The sequence below is a fragment of the Neomonachus schauinslandi genome, chromosome 12 (assembly GCF_002201575.2).
Source record: "Neomonachus schauinslandi chromosome 12, ASM220157v2, whole genome shotgun sequence".
Taxonomy (NCBI): Eukaryota; Metazoa; Chordata; class Mammalia; order Carnivora; family Phocidae; genus Neomonachus; species Neomonachus schauinslandi.
In genome coordinates, this window is record NC_058414.1 from 52,994,446 (window position 1) to 53,013,959 (window position 19,514).

At 40.6% G+C, this 19,514-nt stretch overlaps 1 protein-coding gene across 1 annotated transcript in view; it reads left to right on the forward strand.

Moving 5' to 3' along the window:
- The window catches only part of DNAH11 (dynein axonemal heavy chain 11), a 329,965-nt gene that overhangs the window by 38,962 nt on the left and 271,489 nt on the right, over nucleotides 1-19,514 (forward strand). The window contains 9 exon segments of the mRNA XM_021689842.2: nucleotides 4,924-5,040; nucleotides 10,493-10,630; nucleotides 10,945-11,069; nucleotides 11,620-11,815; nucleotides 14,146-14,250; nucleotides 14,393-14,785; nucleotides 18,233-18,565; nucleotides 18,788-19,042; nucleotides 19,122-19,291. Coding sequence (XP_021545517.1) covers nucleotides 4,924-5,040; nucleotides 10,493-10,630; nucleotides 10,945-11,069; nucleotides 11,620-11,815; nucleotides 14,146-14,250; nucleotides 14,393-14,785; nucleotides 18,233-18,565; nucleotides 18,788-19,042; nucleotides 19,122-19,291 — 1,832 coding nt within the window.

Below are 19,514 nucleotides of genomic sequence, written 5' to 3' on the forward strand. Positions count from 1 at the left end.
TTCCCACTTGTGATATCCTTCCCACTTGTGATATCCTTCCCACTTGTAGGTCCCTACACCAGGGGTTCGGTTCACAAACTCCATCTCTGCCAGCTTCTTACCTTCTCAGTGTGGCTCCTTTTTTGTCTTTAGCTATGGATGATCTGTTCTGTTAATCTTCAGGCCATTTTCAGAATGACTTGCCTTATATGTACCTGTTGCCTCAGTGTGTCATGGGTAGAGGTGAGCTCAGGATCCTTCTACTCTGCCATCCTCCTAGGACTCTTGTGTCAACATAGTCTTCATTTCCTTTTTGATTTCTTCCTTGACTCATTGGTTGTGGGAGGTAAGATTTTATATTTTAGTTGAACTGGTGAAAGATGATAACATTAGACAGTGATAACTAATGTACAAATGTATATATGTATCTAGATACATAATATCTAGAGAAATAAAAAGAGATAAATTTAAAACACTATGGATACATCAAATGTAATTCTAAAAAAAATACATAGAGAGCTACAGAAAGCCAGAAATGGAGAAAACCAACTGAAAAGAAAAAAAGAAAGTGGCAGAGTTAAACCTTAATGTAGGAATAATTACCTTAAATGTAAATGGTCAAAATACACAAAGAGTTGCCAGAGTGGATTAAAAAATAAGACCCTACTGTATGCTTTCTTTTAGAAACTCTAAATCTAACCATATATGTAGATTAAAACTAAAAGGACAGAAAAAGGCCTGTCATGGAAATGTGAATCAAAAGAAAGCAGTAATGGCTGTATAAATATCAGATAAAGTAGATTTCATAGCAAAAAATAAAATTACTGGACCGGGACATTATATAATGATAAAAGGGTCAACCCACCTAAGAGATCTAGCAATCCTAAATGTATGTACCAAAGAAGATAGTAATAAAACATGTGATTCAAAAACTGATGGAACCAAAAAGAAAAATAGACAAATTCACAGTTCAAGTTGGAGACCTCATTGCTCCCTTCTGAGAAATTGAAAGAACAAGCAGATAAGAAATTAGCAAGGATATGGAAGGATTCAATACCATCAACCAGGAAGATCTAATCAACATTTATAGAACACTCCATGCAACAACAGCAGAATTGACATTCTTTTCAAATGCTCATGAAACATAGACCGTGATATATCATATCCTGCACCATAGACAACCTTAACAAATATAAGAGATGTGAAATGGTACAGAGTATGTTCTTTGTTGACAGTGGAATCAAAAAGAAATCAATAATGGAAACATAATAGGAAAATTTCAGCACTCTGAAACTGAAAAGCACATCTTTAAATATCCCATGAGTCAAAGAAGTAGTCTCAAGGGAAACAAAACATAGAGAACTTAATGAAAATGAAGATAAACCATACCAAAATCTGTGGGAACAGCCAAAGCAGTTCTCAGAGGGAAATTGATCACACTGAAAATGCATGCATTAAAAAAGGAAAGTGTCAAATTGGTAATCTAGGTTTCCACTTTAAGAACCTAGAGAAAAGAGCAAAATAGTTACAAAGCAACCAGAAAGAAATAATAAAGAGCAAAGTCTATGAAATTTAAAAAAATAGAGGAAAATCTCTGAAACTAAGTTAATTCTTGAAAGATAAGTGAGAAGGCAAGTTACCATTATCAGGAATAAAATGGGCTACCACTACATCCTCTGCAGACATTAAAAGAATAATAGGCAATATCAAAACAAGAAACAACCTCTACACACATAAATTTGACACCTAGAAGAACTGGACCAATTCCTCAAAAACCAGAACTATTACAAATCATCCAATAAGAAATAACTTTTCAAACTGATGTATAATACTGTATTAGTTTTAGTTGTGCAGCATAGTGAGTTTAGGCATAGATGGAGAAATGATTATCACAATTTTAGGTAACACCCACCCTAAAGAAGAAAAACATTGTGTTAACTGATGCATGCAAAACATTTTACCAAATTCAATGCCCATTTCTGATAAGAACTCTCAGAAATAGAAACAGAGGGTAAGTGCCTCAATTTGCATGAAGAACATCACCCGAAAGCTACATAATGGTAAACCCACAGCGTATCTTCAGCTGCCCACTCAATGTCTGTGCTTAAATATTTGATAGACATCTCAAAGTGAACTTGCAAAACTGAACCTCTACCTGTACTCAAACCTGCTCTTGCTGGTCTTCTCCACCTAGTGGGCTCCATGGTGCACAACCTTGGAGTCATTCATGACCTTGTTCTTTTTCTCATGATAAACATCAGGTTCTGTCAGATAAACCCTGAAAATATATCTAGATCTCCTCTCTGGCCCGAATTACTGCATTTGCCCTGAAACTGCTTCCTCAGCCCCTTTCAGGCTCCCTCAGGGTCTGTGTTTCCCCCAGCAACATGAATGCCTTTTTGGAGCTAAGTCAAACCAGCGCATGTCTCTGGCTAAGACTCTTTCCCGTGTCACTAATAAGGACAATTTTGCAGTTGTCAGGATAAAGAAAAAAAAAGTCTATAACGACCCTCGAGTAATACTGGCATATTGTTTATGCTTTAATAAGTATTTATTGAGAAACAACTATGTGCTATAAGAACCCCATTAAATATTGGTACTGTAACTCTGAAAACTAAACCTATTCATTATACTCCCAGAGCTTTGAATCCAGGGGCAAATACAGGTAGGCAGTTACCCAGGGTGCTCCGTGCTAGGGTATCTAACGTACAGAGAGCTATGAGAGCATTTGTGAAGGGCCCCTTGCCAAAGGAGGTGCAAGGAAATTGAGAAGGTAACTGAAAGATAAATAGAACTGAAAAATAAGTAGAAATTAAGCAGGTGAAGACTAGGTAAAAAGGGATTAGTGGGAAATTGTATCCTGCAGAGAGAGAGGATATGACAAGGCAGGTGTGACAGGATCCTAGTGTGTAAAGGGGGGAAGGTGCTGGAATAGTTCAGAGCAATAAATGCAGTCCAGATCACATAGGGTTTTGTAGAGTATGGTAAGACTTTGAGACGTTATCTTAAAAAATAAAGTCTTATGAATTGGAGAATTAAAAATTAGAGTGACAGGGGAACCTGGGTGGTTCGGTTGGTTAAGTGTCTGCCTTTAGCTCAGGTCATGATCCCCAGGGGTCCTGGGATTGAGCCCTTAGTCAAGTCAGGCTCACTGCTCAGTGGGGAGCCTGCTTCTCCCGTCCCCTGATTGTGCTCTATCCTCGCTCTCTCTCAAATAAAATCTTTAAAAAAAGAGGGACAAGATCTCTATTTTAGAAAGCTTATTTCAATGGCACTTTGAGGAATTATTCAGAGACACTGTAATAGAGGCAGAGAAAGTAGTTGGAAAGTGATTAGCAGAAATCCCGGTGAGTGGTGATGGTGATTTAGACCAGAGTGACACCTGGAGACAGGAAGCATAGTGGACGTGCTCAAGAGGTGGTTAAGAGAGCAAAGGAGATGGCCAAAATTTGTTTGGGTGTCTTAAAAGAGCTGCTTTATAGAGTAGATGGTGAACTGAGATTTGTGCAAGATGAGTTTGAATTATCTGTGGGACTTGATGGGGAGAGGTGCCTTTGGCCGCTCTGAATTTGGCTTGAATGAGTAAAACAGAGTTTGGGAGAGAGGGAGAGATAGTTGGGATAGAGATTTGCATTTTCCCCTCGCTGAGATGTTAAGTGCTATGTGTTTAAATAATATTTGAGCATCTTAAGTTGTAAGTTTCTTGTTGCCATACTGAGAGGAGGGCTAAGTTAGGCTTGTTACGACTTGTTGGGAGGTTGTGTTTACTTTTAAAAGTGATGCTTGGATGAAGAGACTGTGTCTCATTCAGACCTGGAGACTTCCTCTTGATGCTAAATATAACATTGTGGTGTATGACACACAGTGCCCTAGGACGTTGCCATTACACTCTGTTCTCGGGGCGTGTTAGAGTCCACACAAGGGGGCAGTCCTTCATAGAAACATAGAAACATCATGGTTGCCAGGCTTTAAATTCTGATTCCACCAATTAGCAATGGTGTGACTGTGGGCAGATGATTTAACTTCTCTGAGTTTGTTTTGTCACCTATAAAATGGAAACAGTATTACCTACATCATGTGTTGTGCAAATTGAGTTAAAAATGTACAGCATTTAGAACAGAAAACTGAATGTTAGCTGTCATTACGGCCGTTATTAATAGATGAGGCTTAATTTAGATAGGTAATAGAGGACTTCATTACATTAAACGTGTGGCAGTTTGACTGGAAAGCCCAAAGTGTGTGTGAATTTCTGGGACTTCTTCACTGTGAATTGCACTGCCCTGCGGATGATAGTTACTCTCTGATGGTTTCGTTCTGATTATGAGAGTGGATGGTTAGTGTGAAGAGGAAACTGGGGGTTGTTAACTGCATATTAACACACTGGGCAAATGGAAGAGCATTGAGTTTCATCTTTATCACTAACGGTGCTTTCTTACAGACCTGTGATTTTACTCCTCACCTGAAGAACTAGTGTTGCTTGCTAGGCTTTCCGCTCCATGAAAAACAAAACAAACAACTTTCCTATTGAAACTTAAACTGAAGTTGTGATGAGAATGGGTTCTTTTTGATTTTTGGAAAAGCTTTGCTTTATCATTGATAATCAGAATGGATTGGGAGAGGGCCGGCAGACTGGTGGGTCGGAGTGCTGACGTTGGGGTCTGGGCAGTGAGAAGGACAGGGGAAACATGGGCTGGCAGTGCTAAAGGCTCCGTGTTCCTCTAAGACTGCCATTTTGAACAGTTAGTCAGATGCAGATAGTCCCTGGAATCCTGCTATGAAACATGCATTGGGAGAGATGGGGCAGGGGAGGGGAAGGGAGGGAAGAGGCGGTGGAAGGGTGAGACAGGGAGGGAGGGGGAGGGAAGGAGGCGTGTCATGCCCACGTGATGGCTATTTTCGCTGTGGGAGACTGTCCTGTAAACTATTTTACTTTGAATCTTACAGGAATTTGAAAGTGATTATGTTGTGTTTAAGTCCAAAACTTTGGATTTTGACAGAAGGCTTGGGACGATTCTTTGCGAAGGTTTCTTTAACAGCAACGGTTTAGAAGCTGCATTTAAGGTTAGTTCGGAAGAAGCTATCATTAAAAAAATACGAATGAATAATTTTGACTGTTAGATGAAAGGAGTGAATACGTTCCTTTCTGACCCAGCTAAACAACTAGTCACATCCTGTTTGTATTCACCTCACTGAATTAAATTTTACATAAGGCACTAATGCATGATGTTTACGTGGGGCAAGGTCAGTTTTAGGACTTTGGACTATTGATCTTTTCTCAAATTCAGAGTTTTAGCTCTCGTTACCTTTAGAACTAGTTTGGCATAGCCTATGAAATCCTGATTCCAAATTAAGCCACCGTGAAAAGTGAAAAATACCTGTTCATGGAAGATTTTCTCTGTACCATTGTTTACATATGTTGGGTTCACCCGCCCACTTCATTACTCTGACTGAAACAAATAGCAGTTGGTATAATACATTCCGTCAGGCATAAGACACGGTTGGTGATCAGGCACGCCATTATTTTGTATATAAATAAAATGCTGCCCAAAAAATTATTCCATCGATTATATAACATAGTCCACTTTCAGATGTTAAGACATGAAGAAATGTTGGACAGAGAATTAAAGAAATGCAATATGGTATTTATGTATTCCGAATTGCATTAATAAAAAACGCACCTTCTTAGACCTCCCAAATGGACAACTTAAGATGTGGGAAAGAGGGACACCATGCAAAACTTTCTTGTCAAAGGAAAGAACTGCAAGTGAGGTGTAAAACCAGATGACATCCCAAAAGAGGAATGGAGGCTTCTGTTTCCAAAGAAATACACTGGGGATCATGGGCATAATTCATTGAAAATGGCTGTGCAAAACAATAGCACAGACCCAGACTTTATATGGGATACTGTTTGATTTTGACCTTCAAATTCACATGATGGGTCAGGTGGTGGTGAAGGTGCAAGTATCTCCTGGCCCCTGTCGAGCATTTTAACATGAAGAATTCACAAGGATTGGGGCCTGGGTGGTTCAGTCGGTGACTTGTCTGATTCTTGATCTCAGCTCAGGTCTCGATCTCAGGGTTGTGAGGTCAAGCCCCATGTTTAGTTCCACATTGGTCATGGAGCCTACAAAAAAAATTCATAAGGATGAAATAGTTCTTTGTTTTGTAAGAGCTGGTAGATGAAACTGAGTTGCTGTTGGCCCAAATATATATCTTATTATTGTAAAATTAAGCTGCCTGTGATTCCATCTCTCAGAAATTTGTCTTTGGCTACATATATGTATATGTATATGTATCCGTTTGACAAGAGTGACATCAGAGGCTGACCCTCTTCAGTAACCTTTTTCACTTAGGAATGGATCATAAACGTTTTCTTGGTTTTAGAGCAGAATTCAGTATTTTGTAATGGCTCCACAGTGTATCATACTCTCTGTTGCTGGACCTACTTTGCTTTCATGCTTTTATAAATAACAGGACGAAAGAATGTAGATTGTTCCCTTTACAGAGGCTCCTACTTTTTCTAATTCAAGTCTCTCTCCTTCCCGTAGCACAGCTGTTGATAGGGATTCTGTTCTAGTACATGCCACTTATTTTTTCTAAACTACTTTATCTTTTTGTCATGTTTTTTGTCTTTAACTTTGCACCTATTTGTATCTTGTCTGTGGAAATATACAGCATCAGCCCCTGCCCAGTAGCTCTGCAGGGGTGGGACATCATGTCACAGTTTGTGTTCTATTTAGATCCCTGTCTTCAGTGTCTTATAAAGCAGATGTCTAATAACTGCTTGAGGTTGGGGGGATGGATTGGTAGTCAAAGTACTGGAATGACTCACAGATGAGGTTTAAACTGCAGGAAGAGTCGTGGTGGAAGAGAGAAAATTACAGAATGGCATCTTGAGGAAAAAATGATGTCTACCATAGGTACAGGATGATGAACTCTGACCATGTGCCATTGGGTGCCAGGGAATAAATATTTGCAGACGGTTCTCTGGAGACCATGATTCATGCCTGCTCTCGGCAAAGACATGACCAGGAAGGGCACTGGGACCAGACACTATTCTACTTGAATAGGAAACTGTGGTTCAAAGCCTACAATGTTGGCACTCAATAAAAAACAAAACGAAGCAAAACACTAGTGGATGTTCCTCTAAAATTTACAGCATGTCTACATGAAGGTAGACTGAAATGTCTAAGATGAAGTATCCAGAAAAGTCTTCGGACAGTAAAATTGAAAGCTATAAAATTGTGAAGTGTACAGTGGTTCAGGTGGCAACATTTAAAACATCTTGGAAAGAGGCAAACCCAGGAAAACTATAAATAGGTACTACTTGAATAGTAGCAAGGGCATTATGAAAAGCCATGTTACGGAGTGCAACTGAGTAGAAGAAAAGGTAGACCGTGCAGATCTCAGATGGGACTGTCAGGGAAAGAAGCATGTGGTAGGAGTCCATTTTTAATCTTTGGGGGTTGATAGGAAGGAAAACGTCTATACTCTTCACAAAATAGCTCTCAGTTTCGTGAGGACATGGAAGCAGGAGGTCCACCTGACCCTTGTTCTCTTCCCCTAGGGTAGTTTTTCTTTATCTGTGATGCTGAAAAATTATGACAATGTGTACTACCTAAAAGGTTAAGGTTTCCTTACTACTCTTTTCTGGCCTTATAGCCTCCCAAAAGAATATTTTTTCTGTGTCTTTTCCCTTTTGTACTTGGAGTCAAGTCCCACTAAGCATATCAGCTAGGCAAGATAGATGCAGCTGGAGAGCTTCTGGTATTTCAATCGTGGTCAGGATGTTAACTGTTTGAAAAGAACAAATTGGCGAAGTAAATACATTTCCCTGGTGTTGGTGGATTGCACTTCTTTGTTAAATCTGTGAGTCAGTGTTTGCTTTTGATTGTTAACCTGAAGCCCAAAGTCAACAAAAGAGTGGTTGAAAGAAGAAAGTTAATAAGCATTTTGCTAGGGAGCAACTAACCAAGAAGGTTTTAAAATATTTAGCAGTTTCTCTACTCTTATAATTGATATTACCCGGGGCGGGGGAGGGGAAGCCAAATGTGTCTAAACTGACCTCTAAGATATGGTTTGATTTACATATTCATTGTACAATTTTTTCACTGTTTTTTTTTTTCAGTGAATTTAGTTGATGTCAATATTTAGAGAATGTTAACGATGAAGCTATTTTTAAAGAAAACAGGTTTTCCCCCCATTATTTTACTTTAATTGCAGTGTAAGTAATATACAGTGTTACGTTAGTTTCAGGTGTACGATGTAGTGAGTCAGCAGTTCTGTACATTACTCAGTGCTCATCGTGTCTCTCTCTCATCCCCGTCACCTATTTCACCCATTCCCCCATCCACCTCCTTCTAGTAACCATCAGTTCTCTATAGTTGAGTCTGTTTTGTCTTTTTTCCTTTGCTTTGTTTCTTAAATTCCACATATGAGTGAAATTGTAGGGTATTTGTCTTTCTCTGCATGATTTGTTTCTCTTAGCATTATACACTCTAGATCCATCCATGTTGCAAATGGCAAGATTGCATTCTTTTTTTAGGGCTGAGTAATATTCCATTGAATACATATACACCGCTTCATTATCCATTCATCTCTTGATGGGCTTCTTCCATACTTGGCTATTGTAAATAATACTACAGTAAACATAGTGGTGCATATATTTTCAAATCTGTGTTTTCATACTCTTTGGATGAATACCCAGTAGTTCTGTTCTTAATTTTGTGATGACACTCCATCCTGTTGTCCACGGTGACTACACCAGCTTCCATTCCCACCAACAGTGCACGAGGTTTCCTTTTTTCTCCACATCCTTGTCAACAGTTGGTGTTTAAAGAAAACAAATTTTGAGGAACACCTATTATTTCCCTAAGAGGAGTAACGAAACTTTCTTTTTGGCCATGTTGCTAACAAGGCACAGACCATGGTATATGGTTTTCTGCCCTCTTGATTATATTTTACTTTGAGGAGGTATCTTTTTTTTTTTTTTAAGATTTTATTTATTTGAGAGAGTGTGTGCTTGAGAGACCACGAGCTGGTGGGCAGGGGGGAGAGGGAGAAGCAGGCTCCCCGCTGAGCAGGGAGCCCGATGCGGGGCTTGATCCCAGGAACCCAGCATCACGACCTGAGCCAAAAGCAGACACTTAACCCAGTGAGCCACGCAGGCGCCCTGAGGAGTTACCTTCTTTTAAAGAAATCTCTATATAACAGGCCTACTAACTAATATTGTACGAATCCCACACAGAGTCAGCAAGTAACAGAATCATTTCCAGTGGCACCGTGGCTGTTGAGAGCCCACACAGGGGAGCACAGAGCCCGGGGCCGGACTGCCCCGTGTCAGATGCCGGATCTAGCACTAGCTGTGTGAACTTGGGGAGCTTCCTCCCTCCCCACAACTCCGTTCTCTTACCTGAAACCTGTCATAACAGCAATTTAAGGCCATTAAAATAGAGTACCTGGCACCTTGTCAGCCCTATATAAACACTGCTTGTACAGAAACAAGCATTTTAATTACATTATTGTGCTCGCAAAGAAGGCTGTCTCATGCCGGCACACAGAAGGACCCACATGGGGTAGAGAATAAGGCAGGAGGCTAATGGATATCCCAGGTTAGGCTCCGCAGGCAGCTGAGCTTTGTGGAAGCTGGTGGTGAAGGTGAGTTTGGATCTGAGTGGGGGGCACGGACTGAGCGAGGAGAGTTTCAGGACTTTTACTTGTCTGCTTGCTGGTACTGTATGTTCCTGCTTCAGTCCATGTGTCTCCCCACCGCCCTGCCCCCCCCCAGTCTCCTTACTCACTGCCTTCCTCTGCTTGCTAATAGTTCTTGCTCCCTCATAATTTTGCTTCCATAGGTTCAGCCTGCCATGCCCTAGTTCTCTTCCTGAGGAGGAGAGAATGTGATTAGTTCAAGGCATCAGTTTGAGGTAGGACATTCCTGTCAAAGGAACTGTCTGCCTGGGGGGTGGTTGTCCTTGCCACAGGTCACTGCTGCTGCCCCAGGCCACAGTGTTGGGGTGGCTGGGTGGTGTGGCATGGGACGTGGGCTGCCACAGATGGGACAGTCCCAGTAACTGATCCATTCAGTGTAATTATTAATGGTATGACCTGGAGGTCCTCGACGTGGATATTCTAGATCAAAAGAGTACCTGTGTAGGAGGGGAGAACAAAGAAAGATGGGATGTACATTTTGCTTCTGATTTTGTATCTGCAAGCATCTTCTCAAACATTTCCTGGCACCCAGCAGGAAGAAGTAATGTTATCTGTGAGCAGGGATTGCCGACAGATCGTAGTTAATTTCTGACTCCTCTCATTTTCTGCTGCGAAAGGGAGGTTACATTTAATATTTGTTTTTATTGGAAACGTGTCTTAGATTTGGAGCTATTTCAGGATTCTTGTAGGGTTCTAGATTTTTGCTTTAACTCTAAGCATGTAGGAGGTGTAATGGGGAAAATAACTGAGTATCTGCATTAAAAATCCACAGTTCTTAACCTTTCAACTTTGATTTTTACAGCTTTTGACCATATTTGGGAATTTTCTAGAGAAACCAGTTGTCATGGAAATTTTCAGCCCACATTACAGCACACTACTACACATGTTTAACACAGAGTTGGATATGTGTAAGCAATTGTATGATGAACACGTGAAACAGGTAAGTAGGGCATGAAGTTGAGCACATCCCCAAGCATCATTTTTGTGGGTAATGGCCATCAACTAGAACTTTATTTAATGATACCTAAAGATGAGATAGTGACAGTAAACCTTTTATGCCTTTATTTAATTGGTTTCCTTATGCAGATGAAGAACCTGCTTTAGGACCATAACTCAACTAATCAGGTTACTTAACACATACATTTTATGTCTTTGCACCGTGAAACCACCGAAATGAACAACTGCTTTCAAGGTTGGAATGCACTCTGATTAAACATGCCCTTCCTTCCTCTTCACCAAAATATGATTCTGCAGATTGAACGTGGAAATGTAGTTCTTCACCGGAATATGCCATTTACTGCAGGCAACATCAAATGGGCTAAAGAGGTCTTTGAACGACTTCAGACTTTCTGGTCCAACTTTGCATCTCTCCGGTATTTGTAAGTTATTAGGCCTATTTCATGGTAAAAATGATCCTAATGAGACAGGCAGTTTTTATAGAGGGCAGTGAACTGTTCATTTTAGCACTTGAGGATTTCCTTGGCTGAGTTCCCTGAGATGACTTCATCCCCATGGTTTTAGAATACATTCACTGGGACGCTTAAAACTTCCATACGTTTCCCTGTTGTAGGTCCTTACATGTTTTCTTCTCACTTTTCCTTTGCACCCACAGTATGTTGGTAGTTTTTGGTTCCTTTTCTTCAGTAACTAGCACTACTTTTATTTTGCAAATTAATGTACCTTCCTCTTGTCTTTGTAGGAATTGGTAACTTTCTGCTATTGATGTTGAGTGGAACTCTCTGGAGTTCCATTCATTTCATAACGCTATCTTATAAGGCAAAGACCATTCATAAGCATTATTTGGCTTTTCTTGCTTCTATTCCTGTTTTTTATAGTGCATTTTATTATACTTTCTATTGTATATTTCCTTGTAAAGTAGTTAAGCTGAAATCTAATATGTAGGAAAGTAGAAAAATCCTATTCCTACAGATTCTCGGAAAGTCCTGATGATGCCTTAGTTTATCAGAAGCATATTGAAATGACTGCTTTGCTAGAGCAATTTGAAAATCGTATCTATAATGAATGGAAAAGTAACGTGGATGAAATCTGTGACTTCAATTTGAATCAACCCTTGATTAAATTCAGTGCCATAAATGGGCTTCTCAGTGTCAACTTTGACCCACAGGTAGGGGTTTGATATTTTTAAGTTGTTTTATAGATGCCATTTTTATCACAAGTATATTCCTGATATTTCCAGTGATTTATATTTAATTTGGGGAGAATGTCAGTCCTGTGGGGATTATAACTGAAAACAACTTCTAATAGGTCTTTGTTTTAGAGATTTGTTTCCCAAATACTATATTAATTCCTCTTTTTTTTTTTGACCTTGTAATTACCATTTCCACCTTTACTGGACAATGAGCTGAGAGTAGGGTGCATTTCATTTTATCTTTGTGTCCTGTGCTTCTAGTGTAGTGTTGGGCACTTGGTAATACTTAATAAACGTTAACTCAATTGAATGTAATCATTAGTCTTTTATAAGAGTTTTCTGGCTTGGATTAGATTTGTAGCACATTTACCAGTGTTTTCAGTTAATTAGAATTTTATCATGTAAGGTTTGGGGAGTCCACAAAATGTATGGAATGAGGATATCCTTCAAAGGGTCAGTAAACTGTAATATGCTAGTTAAATAGGTTATTTTTATGAAACAGTTTTCCAAAAAACATAAAACAACATCTAAATGCCCCAAGTAATATGAACAGTTAAATATACTCAGGATGAAAATTACCTTTATTGAAGATCCTTTTTTTCCCCTATGATAAACCACCTAACAGAGAAATTTCATAGATTCTCTGAATGAGTTTATTTTCTTAAAATTGCATTACATGTTATGTAAAAATGAAAGTGCAGAAACTTCAATATTGTAGCAGAAGGGACTATACCTCTAAATCACTGTGTGTATATATTTATGTATAATGTACTATATGTGCATATATCTGATAAATTATATCTATGTAGGTACATATATATTTTAACCTGTCTCCAACTTTGAGAGCTTGGTAGGAGGTACAAAATAAGCTTTCTTCTCTACTTAAAAGAATATGCTTTACAGGAAAGGGCAAACATATGAAAATAACTATTTGTAAGTTGCCATTACAAAAAAATTAGTAAGTATTTGGCTAATTTTTTTAGACAGTGAAGATTATATGCTGTTTTTTAGCGACTGCCCTGTCTTTTGTGTCAGTTCAAATATATGTCTAGGTAAGTAGTGAGGAAGTAAGCCTCCCTGGATCTGTCTGTCATAATCTGCACCCAAATTCTCATCTGTTGTCCTAAGATAGTACACAGAGTAGCATCATTTAATTATGTTTACAAAACTTAGCACACATATATAAATATATGACCGAGAGAACTTAGGATTTCTTCCACCTCTGATTTCATAAAACCAACTTAACAAACTAAATGCCTGAGATGTTTCAGGGATAATTCCTGTGATTTATGTATGGTACTAGTTCACCTGTGGTGTGACAGCCTAAGGAAGTCAACTGGTTTACCTTCTAAACGTGTTATGCAGTCTGTTCCTCAGAACCTGTGATTTAGAGGTATAGTCCCTTCTGCTACAACATGACACACCCATTCCTAAAAAAAAATCACTGTGCTGTGAAAGATTGCTCAATAAAAAGTACAGAGCTTATGGGGAAAATGGGGGCTAGGGCTCTCGTACTTAAAAGCTGTCAGCGGTGCATTAGAAAAACAGGAACCTACAAAAACAGCATTTTATACATTTTAAATGGCTAAGTCATACATAAATACTACAGTAAATATGACACTTCGCCTTGACAAAGACTGGAAGTTTGCTCAATGGAAGTGGGTGTTGGGTAGGTGACGATTTGTGCCTTGCTGTGAAGTGATGGAAGGAGGGTTATCAATATCTGGCAGAAAGTTGAACCCCTACATGTGAATGGGCGTGGCGCGTCATACTTGAGTGAACTGAGGTGCTTGGTGGCTCCTGGCATATGAGCGTTTTGCATATTTCTAAGCCTTTCAGTTGAGTTAGGCACAGTTTTTAGCATTTACCTAGTTTCTTGCTAATGAAATTGCAGATCAGCACAGAGAAAATTTGTTGTATGTCCATATTGCTAGTCTATCAGTTGTATTGGAACAAATTTATGTTTTCAAAACAAACGTTGTGACAGAAAGAACAGTCCTGGGAAAAGATGGAGGTCCGTGTACAACCTTCCATCTCATAGCTTGGTGTGCACGTGTTGCTGTCTTTTGCCTGAATTCTTTCTCTGACTGTGGACCGTAGCCCTAAATAACATTGTTATTTATACTTCTGTATCACAAGAATGTACGATGACTGCTTTTAAAAACCATACGAAACAACAGCCTCTTCACCTTGACAATTGGAAAATATTGTAATCATTGGATGAAATTTTAAGTGTTTGGATTTTAACACGTGTTAAAAGAGAATGTCATTCATAAAATACATAATCCTTGATTTTCTTTTAATAGCTCGTGGCTGTTTTAAGAGAGGTGAAATACCTTTTGATGCTGAAGAAATCTGACATACCGGATTCAGCGTTAGCCATCTTCCAAAAAAGAAACACTATTTTAAAGGTGAGTGTTTGTAGATATTCTTTGAACAGACGTATTTTGATTCATAATTATGAACACGTAGACCTATAATACTTTCGTGCCTCTAATATATGTAGCTTTAACACATTTGACCCTTTCTGTTTCGGGGTTTCCTTTTGCTCAGTACATTGGAAATCTTGAACTTGTTGTGCAAGGATATAATAAGTTGAAGCAGACCCTCCTGGAAGTGGAATATCCTCTGGTGGAAGATGAGCTGAGGGCCGTGGATGAGCACCTGGAGACAGCTGCGACATCGCTCACGTGGCGGGATGACTGCTGGGGGTACATTGAGAGGGCGAAGGTGGCCACGTCTGCGTTGGCATGCAGAGTGGAGCTCACGCAGAGCAACGTGAAGGTGATCCAGAAAACCATGAAGGCTTGGGCGGAGTGTACACTCCTTCCCAGGAGGGAGCCCAGAAGAGAGGCTACCTTGACTTTGGAGGACAACGGTGATTTGTTTACTAAAAAATACAGGCAAATTCAAGAAGATGGCTGCAGGATACATAACTTGGTGGAGGTAATGGCTTTTGAGGTTTGGAAATTGAAGATCTTTTCAGTTAGTTGAGAAAAGAGCAGACATACTCAACCTAATAATGTAGGGTTTTTTTAATTGCGCCTGAGGGAGCTTTATGTATGGTTTTGTTCAGCATTTAAAATGGAGGAATTTGCATGGCTCGCCTGTAACTTCTGCAGTCCTTGCTGCTTTTCATTCCTGAGGGAAGAGATTGGAGTGTGAGATATATTGGTGAAACGGAAAGCCTAGAGATGGGATCCTTGTCTTGGTCCTAGCTACATGGTCTTTCGGATGCTGTTGATAGCTGGCACGGTTTGTGAAGTGCCCGTAGGTGCCAACCATCTTGTCCACGTCACCTTGTGCAACCCTCTCAACCTTCTCCTGAGGGTGGACAGTAGTCACTCTCCTTTTAACAAATATTTGAGTTTTAAAAACAGTAACAGGCACTATTCTAGAGTTGTCAATTGCAGAGAAGACAAAATAAAACAAATGAAACAAGGCAGAAAAAGAAAACTCAACCAAACAAAAAAGTCCCTTATCTCTTGGACCTTACATTCTAGTTGGCCAAGGTAGAGAAAATAACATATACAGAATAGGAGAAATGGTGAAAAATACAGCAGGTAGGATAGGGAATCATTGGTACGGGGTGTATTTTATATGAGGTGGTTTGAAACGCTTCTGTGCTAAGGTAGTAGTTCTGCAGAGAACTGAAAGGGAAAGAGAATGAGCCATGTGGATATCAGGAGAAGGATGTTCTAGGTAGCAAAAAGTACAGAAGTTTGAGGAAGGAGCACAGTTGGTCTGTCCAAGGATCAGTTAGAGAGCCAGCATGCCAGAAGCAGAATTTGCAAGGGGAATAGTAGTAGTTGATGAAGCTTGGAAGGAACTGAGGACACATACGTGGGATTGACAGGCCGTTCTGAGAACTTGGGTTTTTACTGTAAGGTGAAATAGCAGCCAGACACTCTCTACTCAAAGGTTAGCTCTGTTGAGTGTAAATCAGAGGGGAGCAAGGGGGTGGTAGGAGGTAGACCTTTGAGAGATTATTTTAGTAATTCAGGTGATAATGGCTTGGGTCAGAATGGTAGGGATAGAAGCCGTCATGCTCTGGATATATTTTGAAAGTAGAGCCAACAGGATTTGCTGTGATGAGTCAGGAGAGAAGTCAAAGATGAGTTCAAATTTTTTGGTCTGAGCAACTGGAAAATTGGAGTTTGCCTTTACTGATATGGGGAGAACTGTGATAGAGCAGATTTTGAATGGAAAAGAGAGGCTTTGGTTTAGGCCATGTTGGTTAGAGATGCATGCCCAAGGGATTATTTCGAGTAGGCTGGCACTGCAGTCAAGGCTGGAGTTTGGGGTAAGAAGTCCAGGCCAGTGACATAGAATTGAGAGTCATATGTGAAGCCATGGACTTTGATGAGTTTGTGTAGGGTTTAATCATAGATAGACAAGAAGTCCAAGGCCTGACCTTGAAGTCCTCTCTGAGGCCAGGGAGAAGGGGAGGGTCCAGCACGGATGCTGAAAAGGAGGCCAGTGAAGCAGAAGGAAAATCCAGAGAGATGCTCTCCTGGAAAGCAAGTCAAGAAGACATTCCAAGGAGGAGGAAGCATTTGACTTTGTCCCATCCTGATTCAGGACCTGAAAGTGAGGGCCGAGGTTGGCAGCCAGATGTTGCCCCGTGGAAGCCGTTGGTGACTGACAGAGCTAACTTGATACAATGGAAGCCAGAATGGAGTGGCTGACAAGAACGGGAGAAATGGGACCAGAAGGCCACTCAGCTCCTGAGGAGCTCTGAGGCGGCAGGGACCTACAACTCCGCAGTGCCTGGGGCATGTGAGGGATGGGGAGGATTTTATTTTTAATGTCGCTAGGTGTTTCTGAGGGGTGGTATGTTGATTGGAATGATCTAGTAGAGGGGAAATAATTGTTGGAGGAAAGTCCTGGAAGGAAAGGGATTCTGTAAATACATGTGGAAGTCGGCTGTAGATAGGAACTTGGAGAGTTCATCTGTAGTAACAGGAGGGAGGGGGGCAGAGCACAGGAATGTGGTGCTCACAGGGGGGCAACTCCAGTGAGGGAGATGTGGGGAAGTTCATTTTTTAAAGAGCATACTCTGCATTTCCTTCTTGAGTGTGTTCGTTATATGGAATCATCTCTGTAGATGGATACAGTCCTCAGACCATGACACTCTCCTTTGGGCAGGGCACCAACACCCCTCACCACAAACACACACACACACACACACACACCCCACCCCACCCCACCCCACCCCCACCCGCGCTCCCCACCGTCACAAAGCACTATGGCCTGGGGTTTGCCCTGGAGGAGGTCAGAAACCAGGGTTTTTAGTCTTGTGCCTTCCAGAAAGGGCAAGAAATCCTTCAAAGAGCTTTCCAATCTTGGCCCTATTTTATCACCTCTGTAGTTGTGGTTCTTGCATGTAACACATACCTTTGAATCGTGGATCATACATCCGCAGTAGCAAATGATCAAAGAAAGGGCAGAGTATTGTCTACCTTATAATCAGCTCTCATTCCAGTGTCTCTTTTTCTCTCTGATCTAGTTTCTGCCTTGGGCATCTGCCCTCTGGATTATATGGACTATGTAACCTTTCCCACTCAGACAGGTATCTCTGGAATCAACCCTTGCTGCCCACCTGACCTTTTCAAATCTGTGTCCCCAGTCCTGCCACACCGTTTGCTCAACCTCTAGCAGTCCTAAACCATAGTCCTCTCTGACCTTGTCATGCCCTATTGACCTGTTCATTACCCAGACTCTTGGGAGGAGATGTCAAGGTAGAAGAACTTAATACTGTTGAAGCACAAAGGGAGCTTTGACTTCACCAGGCTGGTTTTCCTCAAGTTGAGTTACTATTCCATAGGCTGCTTATGGGTGGTTTGCACGAAGTATTTGTTGTTTGGTTGCTTGTTTTCGTTCAACCAAGTTAAGTCGACTTCTAATAGTAGCACGGTGAATCTCCAAGAAAGGCCTAGAGCACATAGCACTTTGCTGACTCAGTGATCTTGGATATTCCAGAACAGTGTTCTCTGAAAGACCAGTTTGGGAAACCTCATTTACATACGAGGCCCTGGAAGACAAAGCCCAGGACCACATAGAGTTCGGCACAGAGCAAGGGCTGGGACCTACGTCCAGGACACAGAGAATGCTTAAAAACTCCTGTATCTCTTGTTTGTATTTGAAGACAGCAATTTTCATGATTTTTCTTTTAAAAGATGACTTTTGAATGTATGGTGTAAATGATCTAAATGTTGCAAAATCCTGCTTAGATATTTACTGTTCAGCTTGAGGCTCTATGACCTGGCATTTAAATGTTCCTGTCTCATGCACAAAAATGCAGTCCCTTCTTTAACAAAACATTTCAGTGGAAAGCCTTCATTTTTGTGCTCACTGTTGTTTGTACCCATCTATTAATATTTATGTTTCCAGGAAAATAGGAAGCTCTTCAAAGCCAGTCCTTCTCTGGATGCCTGGAAGATATATGTGGAGTTCGTCGATGACATGGTGGTAGAAGGCTTTTTTCAAGCTCTCATGCATGACTTAGACTTCTTTCTGATGAATACGGAGGAACAACGGACACCTGTGCCATTTTTTCAAGCACAGATGATTTTAATGCCTCCTGAGATTCTTTTCAAACCTTCTTTAGAAAGAGAGGCTGGGCATGGCTTCTACAATCTGGTAGAAGAAATGCTTGGCAGCAGCTGTAGAATGTCTGCCCAGATGGAGCGAGTGGCCTCACATCTGGAAATAGCAACTTATCAGGTACTATCTTTGAAAAGGGGTATGACCTTTGGTATTAATGATGGAAAAATAAATGGAGGTAACGGGGAGCACACGGAAAGGAGAAGCTAGGGAAAAAAAACAGCAGTTTCTGATTTTACCAACTACTCTCCCTTTGAAGCACAGCCTTGGGTGGTGGTACGTTGCACGTGATTGACAGGGCAAGGTGGGTTTTAATGAACGCTCGCTTTTCCTCTCATTTAGAATGACATGGAGAATATGCTGGGCCTGGTAGAGGTCAGGCAGGAGATAATGAAGAGAGTGGCAGATGTCATCAGCAAAGTCTTGGACTTCAGAAATACCCTGGACACATACGCTTACCTCTGGGTTGATGACCGAGCTGAGTTCATGAAGCATTTTCTCATGTACGGCCAGACTGGGTCATCTAACGAAATGGATGCTCATGCAAATGAAGAAGTCCCCAAACAACCACCAACTCTCGAACAATTCAAAGAGCAGGCAAGGAGAACCCTTAGTGTTCAATGTAATTACTCCTGTTTGATTGAACTGTTCAAGGAATTTTTTTTTCTAATTATAGATTGACATTTATGAAGCTTTGTATGTTCAAATGAGCAAGTTTAATGACTTCAGAGTGTTCGATGGTTGGTTCAAGGTGGACATGAAGCCTTTCAAAGTGAGCTTGCTGAACATTATTAAGAAATGGAGCTGGATGTTTCAGGAGCATCTTTTGAGATTTGTCATAGACAGGTAGTCTTCTATGCTTTTGGCATTTGGAATTACAACTTTTAACACCTGACTGCTTTCTAAAGTTGAGACATAAATTTTAAGAACATTAAAACTACCAGTTTCTTAGCAGAGATGTGATGTTTAAATAGAATCTTACTTTCATTGTTGACCTATCAGAAGTCTTCTACTTCTCAAGGTTTTAATGAACTTAATTTGGATTTGTGTGTGTTCATGTACGTATATG